The sequence below is a fragment of the Aspergillus lucknowensis genome (genome assembly GCF_044049455.1).
Source record: "Aspergillus lucknowensis strain CBS 449.75 chromosome Unknown BJX67scaffold_75, whole genome shotgun sequence".
In the NCBI taxonomy this organism is placed as follows: domain Eukaryota; kingdom Fungi; phylum Ascomycota; class Eurotiomycetes; order Eurotiales; family Aspergillaceae; genus Aspergillus; species Aspergillus lucknowensis.
The window spans coordinates 39,029-57,198 of record NW_027263619.1 but is presented as its reverse complement, the minus strand read 5'-3'; the positions used below and the strand labels follow the sequence as shown (position 1 = coordinate 57,198).

General features: G+C 52.5%; 5 protein-coding genes across 5 annotated transcripts; 3 read left to right on the top strand and 2 right to left on the bottom strand.

Annotated features, from left to right (window-relative positions):
• The first annotated feature begins 30 nt into the window (after positions 1–30).
• On the top strand, positions 31–2,750 carry BJX67DRAFT_315283 (OSTA/TMEM184 family protein). Its single transcript, XM_071027221.1, has 7 exons — positions 31–313; positions 372–389; positions 464–517; positions 570–657; positions 723–1,736; positions 1,796–2,157; positions 2,222–2,750. Exons 1-7 carry the CDS (start codon positions 210–212, stop codon positions 2,397–2,399), a joined length of 1,818 nt encoding a protein of 605 aa, XP_070880985.1. The 5' UTR covers positions 31–209; the 3' UTR covers positions 2,400–2,750.
• Positions 2,751–3,241: 491 nt separating this feature from the next.
• Positions 3,242–5,085, top strand: BJX67DRAFT_315285 (uncharacterized protein). Its single transcript, XM_071027222.1, has 2 exons — positions 3,242–3,517; positions 3,577–5,085. Exons 1-2 carry the CDS (start codon positions 3,394–3,396, stop codon positions 4,950–4,952), a joined length of 1,500 nt encoding a protein of 499 aa, XP_070880984.1. The 5' UTR covers positions 3,242–3,393; the 3' UTR covers positions 4,953–5,085.
• A 1,163-nt stretch (positions 5,086–6,248) lies between these two features.
• On the bottom strand, positions 6,249–13,946 carry BJX67DRAFT_375583 (uncharacterized protein; the record flags this gene model as incomplete). The annotated part of the gene is made up of 8 exons (XM_071031716.1): positions 6,249–7,115; positions 7,186–7,383; positions 7,438–7,802; positions 7,859–8,183; positions 8,237–8,698; positions 8,764–9,045; positions 9,132–9,826; positions 11,528–13,946. The coding sequence occupies 8 exons, from the start codon at positions 13,944–13,946 to the stop codon at positions 6,249–6,251; spliced, it is 5,613 nt and encodes a 1,870-aa protein (XP_070880983.1).
• Positions 13,947–14,273: 327 nt separating this feature from the next.
• Positions 14,274–15,636, top strand: BJX67DRAFT_367199 (putative pyrimidine 5'-nucleotidase). The gene is made up of 5 exons (XM_071030496.1): positions 14,274–14,577; positions 14,630–14,642; positions 14,716–14,751; positions 14,808–15,233; positions 15,306–15,636. The coding sequence occupies exons 1-5, from the start codon at positions 14,533–14,535 to the stop codon at positions 15,464–15,466; spliced, it is 681 nt and encodes a 226-aa protein (XP_070880982.1). The 5' UTR covers positions 14,274–14,532; the 3' UTR covers positions 15,467–15,636.
• On the bottom strand, positions 15,620–18,131 carry BJX67DRAFT_367197 (alpha-amylase). The gene is made up of 5 exons (XM_071030495.1): positions 17,766–18,131; positions 17,497–17,692; positions 16,546–17,442; positions 16,437–16,488; positions 15,620–16,358 (listed from the first exon to the last, which is right to left on the bottom strand). Exons 2-5 carry the CDS (start codon positions 17,593–17,595, stop codon positions 15,706–15,708), a joined length of 1,701 nt encoding a protein of 566 aa, XP_070880981.1. The 5' UTR covers positions 17,596–17,692; positions 17,766–18,131; the 3' UTR covers positions 15,620–15,705.
• Positions 18,132–18,170: the final 39 nt, after the last annotated feature.

The window sequence follows — 18,170 nt, the reverse complement described above, 5'->3', positions numbered from 1 at the left end:
CTCCAGACGGGGCTCTCTGCCATCCAAGCATCCCACTCCAGCTGGTGCCTAAGTGCATTTGTTTTCATCACACGCTGTTCTCAAAAGCAGTTGCTTGCGATCTCTATCCCTGTTATCCGCCATGCTCTGATCAAGCTGCGGAATGCTCTCGAGTGGATACAAAACATTCGCGCACGCGCTACGCGGTTGAGCACTGCGAGCCTCCGACAATGGTGACAGCTTCATCCTCGGGTGGGACTGGCTCAAGTCTAGCGCGAGCTGCAGTAATAGTCGCTGGTGTCTCCTCACTAGTTGCCACTTTGCTTTCTTTCGTGTGCGAACTGCGTCTTCCGTGTTGCCATATAAGAACTATACTGACGATTGCCTTCTAGGTCCATATGGCTTCAGACGTATGTTCACAATGTACCCATCGTCGCCTTTAATTCGCTTCCTTCGCCTTCTTGCGCTCATCAAGCTGTACCAGGAAAAACTACCGCAAGCCACTCCTCCAGCGATATGTTGTTCGGATCTTATTGATGTCAGTGCCGGCCTCCGCGTGACTGTTCCGTGGCGTCCGCTCATTATAACAGGGTCCCAATATACGCCGTTTCCTCTTGGACAAGTATTATATCGCTGAAGGCGTCATTATGGCTAGCTCCGGTCCGCGACATTTACGAGGTATTCCCGATTGCTTGAGAGCCCGACATGTGGGTATTTCCAGGTGCTAATGAGCCAGAATCAAGGCCTTCACGATCTACACATTCTTCCAACTACTCATCAACTTCCTCGGAGGCGAAAGAGCGGTGATAATTATGATGCACGGGCGCCCTCCTGTCCAACATGCGTGGCCACTTAACCATTTTCTCTCGAAAGTCGACATATCCGACCCACACACGTTTCTTGCTGTGAAGCGCGGCATTCTGCAATATACATGGCTGAAGCCAATATTGGCTCTAATCTCTATCATCATGAAAGCAACAGATACTTATCAAGAAGGATACCTTGGCTTGTCATCCGGGTATCTGTGGACGGGTATCCTGTACAATATTAGCGTTACCATCAGTCTTTATTCGCTGGCATTGTTTTGGGTCTGCCTCCACAATGACCTGGCGCCTTTCCGACCAGTCCCCAAATTCCTCTGCGTTAAGCTGATTATTTTCGCCTCCTATTGGCAAGGATTCTTTCTGTCAATCCTCCAATGGCTCGGAGCCTTGCCCAACGGCACGGGAGGCTACACGCCAGACAACCTTGCAGCTGCAATTCAAGATAGCTTGATTTGTTTCGAGATGCCGATATTTGCGATTGCCCACTGGCATGGCTTTTCCTGGCACGACTATGCAGACTCAACCGTTTCAGCAGCACGCCTTCCAGTGAAATATGCTCTTCGTGACGCCTTCGGGACAAGGGATCTGGTCGAGGACACCAAGATGACTTTGCGAGGCGACAATTACGAGTACAGGCTGTTTGACTCCGGTGACCACATCATCGCGCACGCGGAATCGAATTCCCGAGTCAGGCGAGTGATGCACGGCATGCGGTACGAGCGGGGTGGGAAAGGGAAATACTGGATCCCCAAACCAGGCGAGGTCAACAGTCGAACACCGTTACTCGCTGGTTCCGAAGGAAGCAGCCGCACGAGACGTAGCAGCGCTCTCGATCGGTATCGGTCGCACAGTCAGTCTGAAGAGACGGCCTTGGACGACGATGACGAAAAGCTGTTTGGCCAAGCCCGCGAATTGGAATTTGGCGACTTCAACGTAAGTGAACCACCAACAGACATGAACTAAATATGACGACAGGAGCTGAGTTGAGTTAGTATCCCGTCATCACGGCCAATGTAGTCCCAAGAGACCAACGACTGGCGAGTTCGCCCCGCCCCATCTCTACCCAACAACCCCAGTTAGTGAAAAAGGCGAAGAAGAGCAGGAAAATCCGTGTATCAAGCAGTGGGACGTCTCAGGTCAGCGAAGAACGTCTCTCTAGGGCCTCGCGGAAAGATCGAATTGATCCAGCGAAATCCCGCGGGCAGAGGGCCATTTCACAGACGTCCCAAGGTTCCCATCGCGGTCAATTGGTGGATCTTGTGGTAGAAGACCGAGAGGCGGAGGATGAAGAGCGCGCACAGATTCGAAGAGCCTTTGGGTCCGTGGCGGCCGAGGCCGAGCATAAACATTCCCAGTAAGTAATCGAGCTCACTCGCGAGCCAAGGTGAAGTGCAGCATGGCACTGACCTGCCTTACAGGGGGCACTCTGGTGAGCCCGTTGAAGGGCCGTCTGCCACGAACGATCGAGGGGAACGCACAGAATCTCCCAGCAGGGCTGGCCCACATGAGCCAGATGAGGGCACCCCGAGCCCTAAAACGCCCGCTTGGAACTACGGAGACCTTGGAGATGAAGATGATAACGTCTGGGGCCGATAACACAATGCATATCCGTCTCGTTTTGGCTTGTTTTGGTGATATAATATTTATTGGCTTTCTCCTTGAGCCTGGTTTCTTGGCTGAATATATTCAAGCGCCTTGTGTAGTCTTATTGAGCCCGATGTCGGTGTTTCTGAATGGCATGGGACCAGAGCCTCTGCTCTTCCCACTCTTCCCTTCTTATCATCTTCCAGATCCAAACAAGCCAACCACTTGCCAAGGCTGCGACGAGTCTTCTTTCTGGGCACTTGTGCTGTTTTCTGCAGGAAACTGAGCTCGTTTGGTCAACGATCAGCGCCGAGAATGGTTCGTCTCCCCAACTCGATCGACTCAAGCAATAGGAGCCCACCGTTACGCGCCCGCCACAACAATGCAGCGCCCATTCAGCTCGAGCCTGTGGGTGATCTGGCAGACGTATGGCCAAGCTAATGTGATCCCTCCACAGACAACTGACAAATGAGGCACAGTTGCTGCACGATGGTGGTTCGACAGCTCACCATGCTTGTGATGGAAGGCTGCAATGCAGCATGGCGACTGGTCGACAGCAATCATCTGGCTGGACACCATCTCGCCGCCAGCCTTATCAGAATCCAAAGGTGCCTGAGATGCTTTGCCGGATGCCCACGTTGCATAACGCCGTCCAGTCTCATTTCCTTTGGCGCGTGGGCCACTGTCCAACCAGCTGAATGAATGTTTCTCGATTGTTCATTGCCCTCGCCCTTTGTCACCCTCCTTTGATTATTTCTGTTTCTGCTGCCGCCACCCTCTGTTCGGGAATTTCGAGTCCCTCGACTTGATGCTGCGCGGGTTGATTCCACGCTTGCCCTTCATTCCAGTTATTTTTTCTCTTTTCGTTTCTATATTATTCTAATCTGTGGCCGTTTTCCTTGTCTTTCTTTTCTCTCCTTCGCGTTTTCCTCCTCCGCCGCCCCAGGTCCCCGCAGTATTCCCCGCTCCAAGGGAATGGACCGACGGCTCTGAAGCTCTGGCAGCGATGCAGAGGGCAATTGAGCAAGCGGGATCCGTATTCACTGGCTGGGTATCCTCCTGCTTGCTCTTCCTCGATTCAAGTGGCGATGATGGCAGCGCCCACCGTCAGCAAGCCTTGAAGCAGAAAGGTATACGTGCATAGCCTCCCACCACGGCGCTTATACAACTGACACCGCCACTCTGACAGGTGGTGAACGAGAGATGCAGATATGTCACTCTCAACCTCACCTCGTTCCCCCGATGAAGCTCGTTGTTTACGACGAGCTTCCTAGTCCAGGTCCACCTCGAGCGTCGTCATTCCCCACTTGGGTGATGGAAGAGAGCAGAAACCTCGCATCTCGAGCGTCCAGCCGAGCAAGCATGTCGTTCAGGCGAAAATCAACTGCTCCGGTACGGATCAGTGCACCGACAGACTTCAGAAGGGTTACAACTCTGCCAAACATCTCAACGGGATTCCGTCCTTTAGAGCTGAATTTTGAGAGCCCAGCCAACCGCCTACCTGATCTCCCTTCCTTCAGCGAGTATGGGGCTCAAGAAAACGAACAGGCACCTCTTGTTCGACCCCCGAGAGCTCTCTCCTTCATGACCGACTTCTCATACCAAACTCGGCCCCGCACTCACCGGCCATCGTCGTCGTTCCATCTGCCTCGGAAACCAGTGGGATCTGGGTCTCGCCGGTCCTCACTTGCAACTGTGGAATTACTGATGGAGAAACAAGTCCCGATCAGCCATCCTTTGATCCCTCATTTCTCTACTCGTGTTTCAACCGCTTCCGTAGCCACTGGCCTGGCTACAGGTACATTTACTTCGCCTCCCACCCGGCCGGACCCAATCGTGGACAATAATCCCTCTGTTCCAGAGAATGACCCTCCGCGAGAGTCACACGATGCTGCTGCATCAACCGCTCCCAGAATTCCCCAACCCACAACAACACCGGGCCACTCATTACCGCCTATCCCTATTAAGAACCTTCCATCGTCTGGTAGATTCTCCTACGAACTCCCCGCAACCCCAGTGAACACTCAGCCCATTGAGCCGTCTCCCAATCCTTCTCCATATCGTTCCAGCCGTGTGGCACAATGGCTCCTCCAAACCACCAGTGCCAACACACACGCAAAATCCCCATCGGGCTCTCCCCCACACCCGCGCAAGCCAAGCTTCAGCGACAAAGTCTCCATGCGCATTCGCTCTCGCACCCTCAGCGGGTCCACAATCGCGCCTTCTATCAACAATCCAAGCACCCCCGGAGGCTTCAAAGCTCCAACATCAACAACAACAACAACCACACCCCCGCTGTCCCACACAACCACCGCAGCAACAACCAAAACCGCCCGAACCCCTACACTCGACTCCCAAACCGAGAAAGACCTCGAAATTCCCGGGCGATTCCCATACCCTCCCAAACAAACCCAATCAACCATCCCCTCCAACGAGCATGGCCGCGCCCATCCGACAATCCATGAGTCGCAGCCCCAGCCCCAGCACGGCTACAACTACAACTACAACTCCAGCTATTACAACCACACGCAGCACCAAAACTCCGCCATCGGCGTGGCTTTTTGAGTCCCGCTTGAAGAGATAGTCCCTTTAATTTATCCCCCCCTCTGATTTATCGTTTCCTTCGCGGAGTCGCGTTCCCTACGCACGTATCCCAGTTGCTCATGTTTCTGTTACATACCCCCACCCTGCCACCGCGTTCTATATATATAATAATTGAAGCCGTTTTGACGATATTATTATAACTTATCCTATATACTGCTCTTCTCTTGGTAGCCAGGAGACTCTATACCAGTTAAAGTCACTCTCAACTTCCTTCTTGCCCGTTTTCTCACACCCACGTCTCAATCTCTGCGCCGCGATGCTCATTACTTTCTCTCACCTTACCCCTTTTTAGACATATCTCACTCACACTATATTGTAAGCTCCGCGTAAGGTGTATGACGGACTCATATTTATTCAGTGACTATATACATCCTAAATACTTAGTTGCCATTGAACCTACCCACAATCCAACGCACCTGGTATATATATGGTTGTTAGACGGTGATTAAATATAAGTTTGTATATTTCTATCCGACATGCTACCATTGGACTCGATCAGCACGACTACAATCTACGTCGTAAATGAATTACGGAAAAAACTTGACGACACCCGCATCTCGAAGAAAGACCAACTATGGAATTCATTCTCATCCGCTCTTCCCGAACGATGAATCTACTCTACCACTCACAAAAAAGGTTAAGCGCTAAACTAACGCGTGGTCATCGAGGTATATAGGTATAGTATGGAGTTCGTTGGTGGAGTCTGAATCGAATCCAAAAAGGAAAGGAAAAAAAAAAAAAAAACAAAAAAAACAGAGACGACGAGCAGATACATTCAAGGACTCCGAGAGGGAAGAGCAGAGCGAGGAAACCAAGTATACCAATAAACATGCAACGAAAATCAAACACCGTCATACACCATCGTTTCATTTGGTATCATATATCAGGAATGGTCTTTTAAGGCGCACTGGCTGAACTGGTGGGTTGTCCTTCCATCTTGTTTCTAAAAAACAGGTACTAGAGCATGCACTCGGAATGCCGTGGCGGATATGTTGCAGAACTGTAGAAGATGGTTGAATGGAGGGTCCCAGACCTAATTCGGGGGGCCCTGAGGTATGTTCCAGGTGCGAAGGGAGGAGTCTCAGCCGTATTTTCTCCACTTGCGCATTGTTGTGCGGCACTCCCGAGTGCTTGCTCTCTCTGGTATCAGAAAAAAGACATAAACCGAAACAATAATCGCTCGTAACAATGTTGGAAGCATAACAATTGCAAACTGAAATTTCTCTTGGGGTATACTGCTGCAAACTGACATTGATTTTAACGCGGTGGCCCAATAGGGGCCGGGTATCCAGAAGTAGAATTGGAAGTGCTAGGACGACCACTATCAAAAGACGCGCGGAGGTCATGCCTGGGCGTCATGTCCCCCGGCGCGGTACCGAATGGAAATTTCGTGTCAAAACGCGTGGGCCAGCCATTGCTGCTGCTGTGGCTGTGGGAACTTCCAAGGACGGGCAGGTCATCCTCGGGAAGGTTCACGCCGGAGTCGTTCCAGGGGTTGCGGTAGCCACTGTCCCGCGACTCCATCGAGACCAGAGATGCCTTCGAGGCATTGCTAGAGGCGTGCTTGAAGAATGAAGCGGGGGACGCGGAATGGTTCTTGCGGCCGATGAAGGAGGAAAATGAGGAAATGCTACCGGGCTTCCTCAGCCGCTCGAAGATAGATCCACGTTCACTCGTCTCGTCGTTGAAACTAGGCCGAGTGGGAGAGTCTGTCGCAAGCGGAGTGGGAGCGTGCTGCAACAGCTTCGAGTCGAAGAACGGTAAGGACTCCTCGAACGAGTCCGACTTAGGCCGCGGGATGGCTCCCTTGACTGTGGTGGCATCGAGTCCATGAGCGACCAGTCGGGAGATTAGGAAGTCAATTGCATCCTTCAATCCACCAGCATTGTTCCGCGTGTACCCCAGGACGACACGGTCCTCAGGGGGTATGGTGGACGGCTCGGAGGGCGAATCTGAGCCACTCTCCGGCACGGGCTCGTCAGGACTTGTATCCACCGTGGTATCAACCTCGTACTGTTCCTTGAGTTTAGTGCAAACATCCTCACGGAAGTCTTTGCCCTTAAAAAACTCTCGTAGCTCGGGGGAGCTCTGGAAGAGGAGCTCATGGCTTTCAGGTACCATTCCCTACAGAAGGAAAGAGTCAGCGAAGGCGACAAGACCAAGGCGACAAGACCAGGCCGGGATAGTGACATACCAGCAAGGCGTCCACGGCCTGTGGAACCTGGTATTCAGGTCCGGATATAGTAACAACATCGCTCGCTAGCTCCGTGCTGGGAAATTCGATCTTGCAATTCCATTTCTTCTCAAGCTCATCGATTTCCGACATGCGGGCAAGTAGTTCACGATGGTACAGCCTATTGACCACGACGCGCTCGGAAACATACTCGGCGTCCTAAAGGGCGGTTAAACACGAAGACTGAAAATCAGAAAATCAGGGCAAGCATACCACTTTTTCGACCATGTCCATGATCTCCTGCTTGACGAGATCCAGGCTCTGGGCGTTCCGTGCAGGGGTTCGGCAAATGACGTTATCAACCTTGATATCATCATCGTCCTTGCCCATACCACCACGATCCATGGCGTTTGAAAACTTGACAAACACCGAGTATTTCTTCATGATACGCTGGATGTGTTGACCACCAATGCCAATGATCCGCTTGTGGTATTGATCGGGTACGTGGAAGGAAATCGAAGCTGGCATTTCTTGTTCAACAAGATCCAAACCGTTCTTCGTGGACTCATACTGGTTTCCACAAACATCGATGTAGAAGTTGTACTCATTGAAGCCATCGAAGATTATTTGAACGTTACCTATAGGACGTCAGAAACTTACCCGTATCAAACTTCAGCTTGGCGTTGGAACTCACTTTGTCCCATGATCTTGTTGATCTTGCCATTCTTCTTTCCGCTGACGAACTCCTTGTGCTCATTCGCCAGTTCGATCTTCACACGCATTTGATATTGGCTCCGCTGGACGAAAGGAATCTGGTTGATAACCATCATGGCTGCTTTGACAGTGTCATCAGATCCGTTGATGGTAAAGTTCAGATTGTCAAAGCTGACTTCAGCGCCAGAATTAGTGCAAATTTCAGAGAGCATTGTTCGAACTTCCGCAGGAGATGGGGTCCGCGCAGCCCCCGGGGTTGGGTCAGGAACAAGAATCCACCATGAGGAGCTGTAGAATTGACCGGCCTATTGACAAGTTAGCCACATCAGAACAACTCAACAAGCGATAAGGCACCCACCAAAGCCATAATCTCCCTGACGGTGCGCTCAACATGCAGGACGTCGGTTCCCTGGATGCGAACGACACCCCTTTGGCCGCCGAGTTGAGGGAATAGCACGTAAGTTCCATTCATCTCCATCACCTTCCGGACCTTGTCCAAGCGGTCAAGCAAAATACTGTCAATCTTGTGGGAGTTCACCATGACATCCTTGACATAGACCTTCACTCCCATCACCAGTTCATGCAACTTCTGCTTGGCCCGCGCAATTTGTTCTTGCGTATCACCCGTAATGTAGACTTCATCCTCGCTACGGAGATGAGCTTTCGGCGGCACGTAGCCAAAGATGCGTGCGAACGGCGGAGGGAAGTAGATGGCCGTGCCAGTAGCGGCCTCAATGAGCTTGATATTCTTGCGAGTCCGGCCGCAGACCAAAGTGTGGGTGGTAAGGTCCAGCTTCATGGCATCCACGTGACGTTTGAGCTTATTCTCCAATTAGCAGAGTTGCATTTTTGGGGTGAGAGCAAAGGGATAACAAAAAGACGAACAATTTGATCAATCATAATCAGGACTCTAGTCTTGGCATGCTCCGCACTCTCCATGTCCCCGTAGATGCAAACCCTGAAGCGCTGTTCCAACCCGCTGTCGGTGGCGTACCCATACGATGACACAACGGCGCTATCCGTATCGCGAAGCTTTGGGTTCAGCAAAAAGATATCGGTCCCAGTGTAGCTTGCCAATGTGTCCAAGTGTTCCAAAACAGCTGTCCGAACCTTCTTGGTCGCATTGTCCCAGATGAGATGCATATCAACGTCGACGGTCGCACACCGCTGCGGAAGCAAGAAAGGTCAGTGAGTATTTTCAGTTCCACAAACCCGTAGGCTGGCACCTATTATATATGGATAATCGTACGTACCAGCAAGATAGGCGTCTCGTTCAGAATCTTAGCTCGCATTTTCCGCACAGTCTCTCCTTCACCAGTGATACAGACATTGGTAGCCAGTCCTTGTGGTCGGAGTTGCAGAGATGGGACGGTCTTGGGTTCCGAGGAGCTGACGAGGGCCTCGACCCTGCCGTTACTGGTTTCCGTAATTTGATGACACAGAGCCCTCAGGCTCTCAATGTTGCTGGTATGGACAGGCAGCTGGTGGATGGGAGTACCTTCGGGGGTGCCTTCGGGGAAAGACCAACGCTGAAGGGCGTGGGGGCTGGCGTGTAGGACGTCGTCCGTGTCTGGGCCAGCGAGGGCCGAAGAAAAAGGCACATTGAAGGAGAGGTTGACTGTTGGGTCGATACCGGTGGGCGGAGTCATCGGAGGTGCGCCGTGAGCCCGTCGAAGCGATTGAGAGGTCATCTCGGCGTGAGGGCGTGACATGCCAAAGGCAGGTGTCATTCGCTCCCAGCCATGACGAGCTTGACCCGTAAAGTTGGAAATCTTGTGCATCGTCAGAGCAGACCGAATCTCTAACCCCTTGAGCGAATCGAGGGGAAAGAGAGTGATGAGAGTCAGGCGGGAGAGGTAGGCGAGCGTCCGAGCGGGAGGGAGGAACGGGAAGAGAAGAGGAGAGAACGGAAGGAGAGGGAAAAACCCAAAGATGCGAGGGCGCCGTTCTCGACAGGGATGGAGATGGAAAGCAGGAATGGGCGCACGGGAGGCCTGGGTTGGTGCCTTTGGACCGGAATGGGTGGAATGAATTCAGCAACCTAAACTGGGTATCGAGGGATGTGGAGGGCTGAAGGGGGAATGGAGTGGGGAAAAGAAAAGGAAAAGAAGAAGGAAAAAGAGCCAGAGAAGAAAAGAAGGGTGAAGGATAAGAAAAAAACAAAGTTGGATCGAGGAGAGGGAAAAGTGGTGGGATGGAGTGAGGTTGGAAGAGGTGAAGGAAAAGAGAGAGAGAGAGAGAGAGAGAGAGAGAGGTGCGGGTGGGAGAGTTGAGATGGGTCTCGATGGACGGATCGAGATGGTGGAGGAAATCGATGGCTGAATTCAGCAACGCGAGTCTGACCACCACTCACTCACAGCATTTTGTCCTGCAATCAACCTTTCGAGGTATTTCTCTCGAATGACTTTGTTTCATGAGGCTGTTCTCTCTTCATTTCCTTGCCCTCACGATCGTTATTCGTCCGCGGCCCTCTGGTGATGACGCGGGAACTGCGGGTATCTTGACTGACTCAACGTTACGCATGGGGATTTTACGCAGCGAAAGGACAAGGACAATTGTTGCATTGCCTATTTATTCCTCCTCCATCACGAGGCCAATAACGCCAGCAATGACCTGGTATGAGGTCGAAATCGAGGCATGCTCCAAGGAGCAAGGGATGCAGGACTGGCTGATCTTGGGGAGGCAGAACGTTCCTGGTTTCCTGGTAAACACAGCCTGAGATCTCAACAACTCGGCCTACGAAGGGCAGAGTGGCCAACTCGAAGAGAATAAGGTCCTTTCAGCATGCTGGATCTCATTCTCGTCATCCTCAACGAAGCCTTCCGCACGGTCCACCAGCGATTCCATTTCGAGAACTGCAAGCGAGGTAGCGGATCACGTGCCGTACAGGGAGAAGAAAACCGGCCCAGGTCTGGACTCGGCAGTCAACAACCAGGCCCGGCTACTACTGTCCAGGGCTGAGGACACAGTACCTAGGAATGCTGGCTTAGTTTCTTTATTTGGCTTCATGGAAAGCCAGGCCAGAATCAAGATGGCAGGCAGCTCGAAGGAAAGCCAGTTCGCTGCGAGTGTGACAGGGTGGATGGATGGATCAGCTCTCTTCCAGCTCAACTCGGCGACGACCAGAGGAAGATGCGGAACTGGGAGCATCGAAGCCTGCGGTACATGGGGCTAAAGTTGCACAGCAGTATTGTTCAAATGTGATTCCACAAAAGTTTCTCCGCTCATCCGAACACTTCCTGGCCCCGCAAGTCTCTGAGACCCAAAGTTGAGGATCAGAGTCAATTCGGATCCTGGCGATGATTTTCCGCCGACCCACCTGTCCTCATTTCCTCAATGTATGACGTCGATGAGATTCCTCCCTTCAGTAACGTAAAGTGACATGGATTCCTGTTCAATCGCATTGTTGCTTGGCAGTATTCCCTTTTGTTTGTCTACTGTACTGGTCTTCTGTGTCGCGGACCTCTCGAAAAAGCAGTCGATCTCCACATGTAGTTATTGCCATCAACCACTATGTTTCATCAGTAGTTACAAGGTATTCGGATTAGTTTTGCCCATCCAAGGATACAAGAACTCAATCCTCTTGGTGCTAGTCAAATCTCTATCCCCACTCAGTAACGCGAAACCCGGTGGATTACATCTCTCGAACCGTCGAGCACGACTCGCTCGGGTTCCCCATTCTCATAGTACCGCTCTTCACGGGCCACAGGCTGTGTGGCTACATATACGGGTCGCTCAACATACTCTCTTGGGTGTCGTGTCTCTTCGTCCATATATACGCTCATGTCACGGCCGCCGGGATGCACACTTTCAACCCGCTGAATTACCTCTCGAGGCTCCTGGTATCTCGTTGTCGGCGGTCGCACACTCGGAATCCGCACAATTCTCTCTCGGGGCGGCTCGGCTTCTTCCGTGTAGTGGGGTTGTCTGCTTGCATAATCGCGAATCTGAACGCTGCTGCTGCGCGGGTATGGGTCTCGCGCCTCGAACGGAGCAGCATAAGGGCGCCGTTCATTTGGAGTCGGCCGAGGATAATCGGTGACTCGCCGATAAGCTCCTTGAAAGGGCATTTCCTGCACGTACCTTCGACCACCGTACGGATCTTCGAGAACAGACGCTGCCCTCACGCTAGCCTGACGCATCGGTGGAGGTCCCTCGTAGACATCAGACCTTGGTATTCGGGTGGACGGGGGCGGCATAGCTTGCACCCTCGGTGGAGGTAGAGCCTCGTAGTACTGATTTCCGTGCTCATCAATAACAATGCGCCGTGGAGGCGGGGCCACGACGTAGTCATGGTAGTACGTTTCGGTCATCTGCGGCGGAAGAGGTGAAGCATAACGCCTTGGCGCAGGCGGTACTCCGGGTTCATCGTAGAACCGAGTGCTGCCCTGCGATGGGTGTTCAACGACCATATAAGGTGCGCGGGCGGGATGGGGACTGTTTTGATCGATATATTCGGGCGCGTATTCTGGCTTCCGAGCCTGGTGCAAACTCGCGACTCTCCGCAGATCCTGATTATCTCGCCGACGGGTACTAAGCCGTGAAACCGTACGCTGCATGCCTGAGTCACCATGAGTTTCGTCATAAGGGTCTAACTCATATGCGGATGTCCGCAGAGGAGGCTCTCTTCTTTCTACCACGGGAGTATACCGAGGAGAAACGTCAACATAAACGGGCCCTTCTTGAGGAACACGAGTGCGGTACATGGGCGGGGTGTCTGCGAAAGGAGGGGGGGAGACTGGCTCTTGTTTGATGAATGGTTTCACTGAACCAGCTCCCTGCGCTCTATACGCGGGTGGACGAGAATGATCCCTGTCGTCATGTAATCTCCTACGCTTCCTGGACATGAGGGGCTGGGTGGGAGCCTCGGGGCTACCCCGCCGCTCTGGATCATACTCAGTCCGTGAATCATGGTGTTGGTTGACCGAAGGAACTTTGGCAATCGCGAGAGGGGACACTCTAGACGGCTGAGGAGCTGCAGGGGATGTGATATGGTTCCGTATTACGCGCACACCATCAGTCGGGGAGACCGATCGCCGAGCATAGCGGTCTCCTCGGTCAAATCCCCGGCGCTTCTCCAAGTTTGGATGCGCTCTCTGTGGTTCATACTCCACTCTTTCCATTGGGGCAACACCGGGGGCAGGAGGGGAGTACTCGGGCTCTTCCAGCGGATCAGCCTGCTGACGGATATGCTGCAATCGGTAGGCAGGGACGTCTTCAGGACGATCAGGTTGCCTATGACGAGATGAGGCTCGCTTGTCTGCAATGGAGTAAGTATCTTGCATAGACTGATCCGAGTCAGGACGGTTGAGGGCTTCAAGCCGTTGCAACTCATCTGAGTATCTTCCTCCCGTAGGTACGTCGGTACCAGGTTCTTCTATATTCGAAGAAGACGCTGAGGATGGTTTCTGCCGATCGCCATGTTGGGGCGAGTCAGGGGCTCTGCTCGAGTAGAAGGAATTTTCATCAAACGAGTCGCTAGGAGCTCCAGGACCAGGAATCTCAGGCGGCGTAGAAGGTTTGACCAGCTCAAATGCTCTTGTTAGAACATCAGAGACATCAAAATCAGGGGTTGCATCCTGTATGGATACTTTCTGTCTTGACTCCTGTTTCTTGAGCTCAACTTGTTCCCGTAGCTCTCTCTCTACCCTTTGTCTCTGCAGCTGTAGCTCTGCGCGGACCAAGTCATCCGACTTCTGTAGGAAGATCGGATCAATCTCAGACGCAGGCTTGGGGAGCATACGCGAAGAGGTGGTCGTGCTCGAGGTGGTATTGGCAGCAGCAGGTGGATTCTGAGATTCAGCGGGCTGCGACGCAGGCGCAACGACTTGAGATGGCTCTTTATAGGAGGAATCCACTTTTTCGCCGGCCCTGGTCTGAGGCGTCACCCACTCAGGCGGGTTGCGAGACGCGGGTTTGCGGACAAATTGCTGCGGAACTTTCAACCTAGGGTGAGTGCCGGAAAAGATATCCTCACTTATTTTTAGAATCTTCTCATACTCCTGATTCTCCTCCGCTGATAGTATTCCAGACCCCAGCGCACTCGAGGGGAGTTGAGTAGCTGCCATGTTTCTGGTTTGGGGGAAGGGAGTTTAGACTCCCAGAGCAATCCCTGAGCAGCGAGTTAATATAGCGGCATGACCTATCCAGGTCAAGAGTGTCAAGTTCAATCTCCTAGCTCACTAAAAATAGTGACTCGATTATATCAGTGATATGTTCAGCGAGACGATGGAGCCGAGGAGTTGAGTCGAAGGAAAAGTGCACAGCAGCTTCACAGGTTTGGTCGAGGAAAATCGGACCAGATCACCTGCTTTTTCCTTGGCTGCCGCAGACGCTAAGCTCTCTGTGGAACAGCGGGCGCGGCCGCACTCGCAGCTGGAAGTACGACAAAAGTAACCAGTAGTTCTCTTGCACTATTCCAGTCAGAGTTGCAAACGAGATTGGAGTGAGCATTGTGAGTTCAGTGGCACTGGGAGATTGTGACTCATCGCTCAAAGGAGGATATGCGCTTTCTCCCCCTTCGCCTCCCCAAGTCCACTCCTCTCTCCCGCACCTCTCATCTGCCGCTTGTTCCCCCGCATCCACTCGTTGCTCCCGGCCAACGCTCCCTTTTACAAGAGACAAGAGATTACCTCGATCAGATCGTTCAGCACAATGTCAGATTCTCGGCCAATCTTCTTCTTCGACATAGACAACTGTGTATGTATTGTTAACTCCAGAATTGACCCATCACTGACAACGCTTTCACCAGCTGTACTCTCGAAGTGCGATAACCCTTCCCGCGGTCCTAGTCAATCCTTCGCCTCTGACCGAAACTGACGATAAGACTCCGCGTAGAAAGCAATATACACGATGAGATGCAGAAATTGATCCGTACGTGGTCCCGGTTCACAACCTCAGTCCCCCTACTAACATCGTTTCCCCTACAGACGAATTCTTTGTCCACCACCTCTCCCTCAACGAAGACGACGCGCACATGCTCCACATGAAATACTACAAGGAATACGGACTGGCCATTGAAGGGCTTACGCGCCACCACAAGATCGACCCCCTCGAGTTTAACCGTCAGGTCGACGATGCGCTGCCACTCGACAACATTCTGAAGCCAGATCTCAAGCTGCGCAAGTTACTCGAGGATATCGACCGGGACAAGGTGAAACTATGGCTTCTGACAAACGCATACGTCACCCACGCCCTGCGCGTGGTGAAACTGCTACAAGTAGACGATCTGTTCGAGGGCATCACATACTGCGACTACGCGCGGCCACCGCTAATCTGCAAGCCGACGCAGATGATGTATGACAAGGCCGAGAAGGATGCTGGCGCATCGAGTTCGGAGCAATGCTATTTTGTTGGTTAGTTTGTCTCCAGTCTCTGTTATAAGGCGGTCTTTCGATCGAGGACGAGCATCCGCTGACAACACACAGATGATTCTGCTTTGAATTGCAAGCACGCTGCGGCCCGTGGTTGGCAGGTTGTCCACCTTGTCGAGCCCCAGCTTCAGGCACCCGACGTTCCCGTCTCACAATTTCAGATACGCGATCTGGAGGAGCTACGGACATGCTTTCCCCAGTTCTTCAAGAAATAATACCCCGCGACGCACGATTAGACGTTAATAGAGCCTGGATGTGTATAATGCTATAGTGTTGCAAAAAGGCTTCAGTACTCACCCAGCTGTTTGAAAACTTCTAGATTACTGGCCAAAGAAGTCATAGAACATCCTAATGTCAATTATTATGAGATACGATATCAACTAGCCTCCAAAGCCCAGCTTACCAAGAGGCGAAAAGAACGTCAAGAAAGGAAAAAAAAAACTAAAGCCAAGTATCAAAGACACCAATTCACAACCCCAGCAAAAACACCCAGCAGAACCATAGCCACAGAAACCGAACCCTCACTCCCACTCGACGCCTGCTCATAGCCCGTCTCCTCCGTAGTGTGATTATCCCCCCCAGGAGGAGTCGTCGTAGTAGTTGTCGTAGTATTCCCCTTCCCAGTCGCACACAACGCCGTCTTCCGCTTCCTAAACCCACACAGCCCAGACCCCGGCATCTTCTTCAAGGGAAAGAAAACCTTCGGCTCCCCAGCATCCATCTCAACAACAATCCTCCCCGCGGTATCCGCCGTAACCCTCGCACAAGTAAGAACCTCCACCGCCTCCGTCCCCGGCGCAAACGCCCCCGGAACTACAAGTTCATACGAGCCACCGGTGGACCCCTGGTTCGAGAAGACAGATACAACCTGAACCTGGGATCCCTCGGCGCCCTTTCGCGTCGCGTATGTCGAGCCGTCGACGTACAGCTCTTTGCTGTGGGTGGGGACGTAGTCTCTGTCGAGGCGGATGGCGTGGTTGCGGAGGGTGTTGAGCGTTGCGGTGGTGTTGTAGAGCGGGTTTTGTGTGTCGTAGTTGGTGTTCCACAGGGGGGCGCGGTTGAAGGGGGCGAATTCGCCGCGCATGTGTTGTTCTTGGCCTTGGTAGACTGTTTTTTCTATGTGGTTAGGGATTTTGGGGTTGTGGTGGAAGGGTTTGGGGGACCTCGGGAGGGCGGAGGGCTTACCAATTGGTATGCCGTCGGAAAGGATGTTGAACGCGAGTGCGTTCTTTGCGAGCTGGGTTGTTGTTAGTACGTGGGACCAGGATCATCGTGCCATGAGGAGATATCGTACAGTTGTGTCATTGACCAAGGACGCAAAGCGAGGAGTGTCGTGGTTCTCCACGAAAGTTGCCAGGCGAGTAAAGTCTTTGCATTGACTGTGTATGGTCCGGACCCTCTCAGCAAGCCCCGGCATGTTTCCCGCGGTGAAGGCCTGGATAGTGGGTGGGTAGAGGGGATAGTTCAAAAGACCAGACACAAACTCCTGGTACCTGCAGACGGCGTCTGTGTTTTCTGTGTAGACCTCCCCCATCGTGAATACCCCAGCAGCCTCGCCGAAGCTGGTTAAGTACTCATCATCCATATGCTTGGTGGCATCGATGCGGAGGCCGTCGATGGAGTAATTACCAACCAAGCCCTTGGCCCATTCCTGAATCATCGAGACAACTCGCTCGTCCTCCGTCTTGAGGTCGGGAAGAGCAACGGTGTCAACGCTAAACCAGCAGTTCTTGGAATTGTCTGGGTCATTCCAGTCCGTTATGCTGCAGAAGGAGTGGTAGTACTTCTCATCGTTGAAAGGAACAAGCCGTGACCAGTCGATATCGGGTTCGCCGTGCGTACTCGACCCGTTGACAACCTGGGCCATATCATTGATCACGACATCAACCATCAGATACATGCCTCGCTTGTGTAGTTCCTTAGATAGCTTTCGGAGATCGTTTGCCGTCCCAAAATTCTCGTTCAGAGAATACAGATTCTGCGGCCAGTATCCGTGATACGCTTCTCCATTCTTGGTGTTGTCCGGAATATTCTCCACGACAGGCGAGATTTGGACAGCAGTGAATCCAAGGTCTTGGACGTAGTCCAGCTTGTCGATGATTCCAGCCCACGAGCCTCCACAGTATTTGTACGGATCACAGGGCTCGTCTGCTGAGTTTGCTGACCGGGCAAAGCGATCCGTCATAACTTGCTATAATGGGGGCCGTATCAGCTCTGCTTCGCTAGTAGTTTGATGAGAACGTACATAGATCGACCTCTCAGCCCATTGTTGAGCCGAAGGCGCGCCCGCAGCGGCTACGCTGGCAATGGCTGAGAGGGCACCCAAGGATGTTAAGGGCCGCATAACTGTAGCCCTAACGAGTGGTGTTGGTGCTTTACGGCGAGTTATATCAGGAGTGGGATGAGATATATAAGACAATACCACAAGATGCAATGGCAGTCAAATAACGGAGAAGAAGCCAGAGAGTTAGTTACTGGGTTATTTAGAGCGAGGTTAAATTGGTCGAGTCCTACAGTTCTTTATACCTGATCTTCCACGCTCACAGAATCCACTCGAGGGTTTGAGGGCAATCCAGGCACTCCCTTTGCGACTCATACTCGCCATTGTAGGCGAGTTGATAAGGCACAAGAAGCAGCCAAGGAGTAACTCCCTTCCAAGAACATCATCCCATCCTGGAGTAGGCTCCTCAATTTGCACGAGATCCTCCATCTTGACAAGGCACGCACACGCAGCGTAGCGGATCAAAGGGATGCTAGGGCAAAGGAGACAAGGAGTACTCGATTCCCCCGACACCGCACGCTCCGGGTTCGACGGGGGTCAATAACTTCCGTAGAGACAGCGGATGACAGGAGCCCTCGACAGAGTGCCAGGGGTCGAAGGGATGAAAGGATGAAAGGGTGAAAGGACGAATCTCCAAC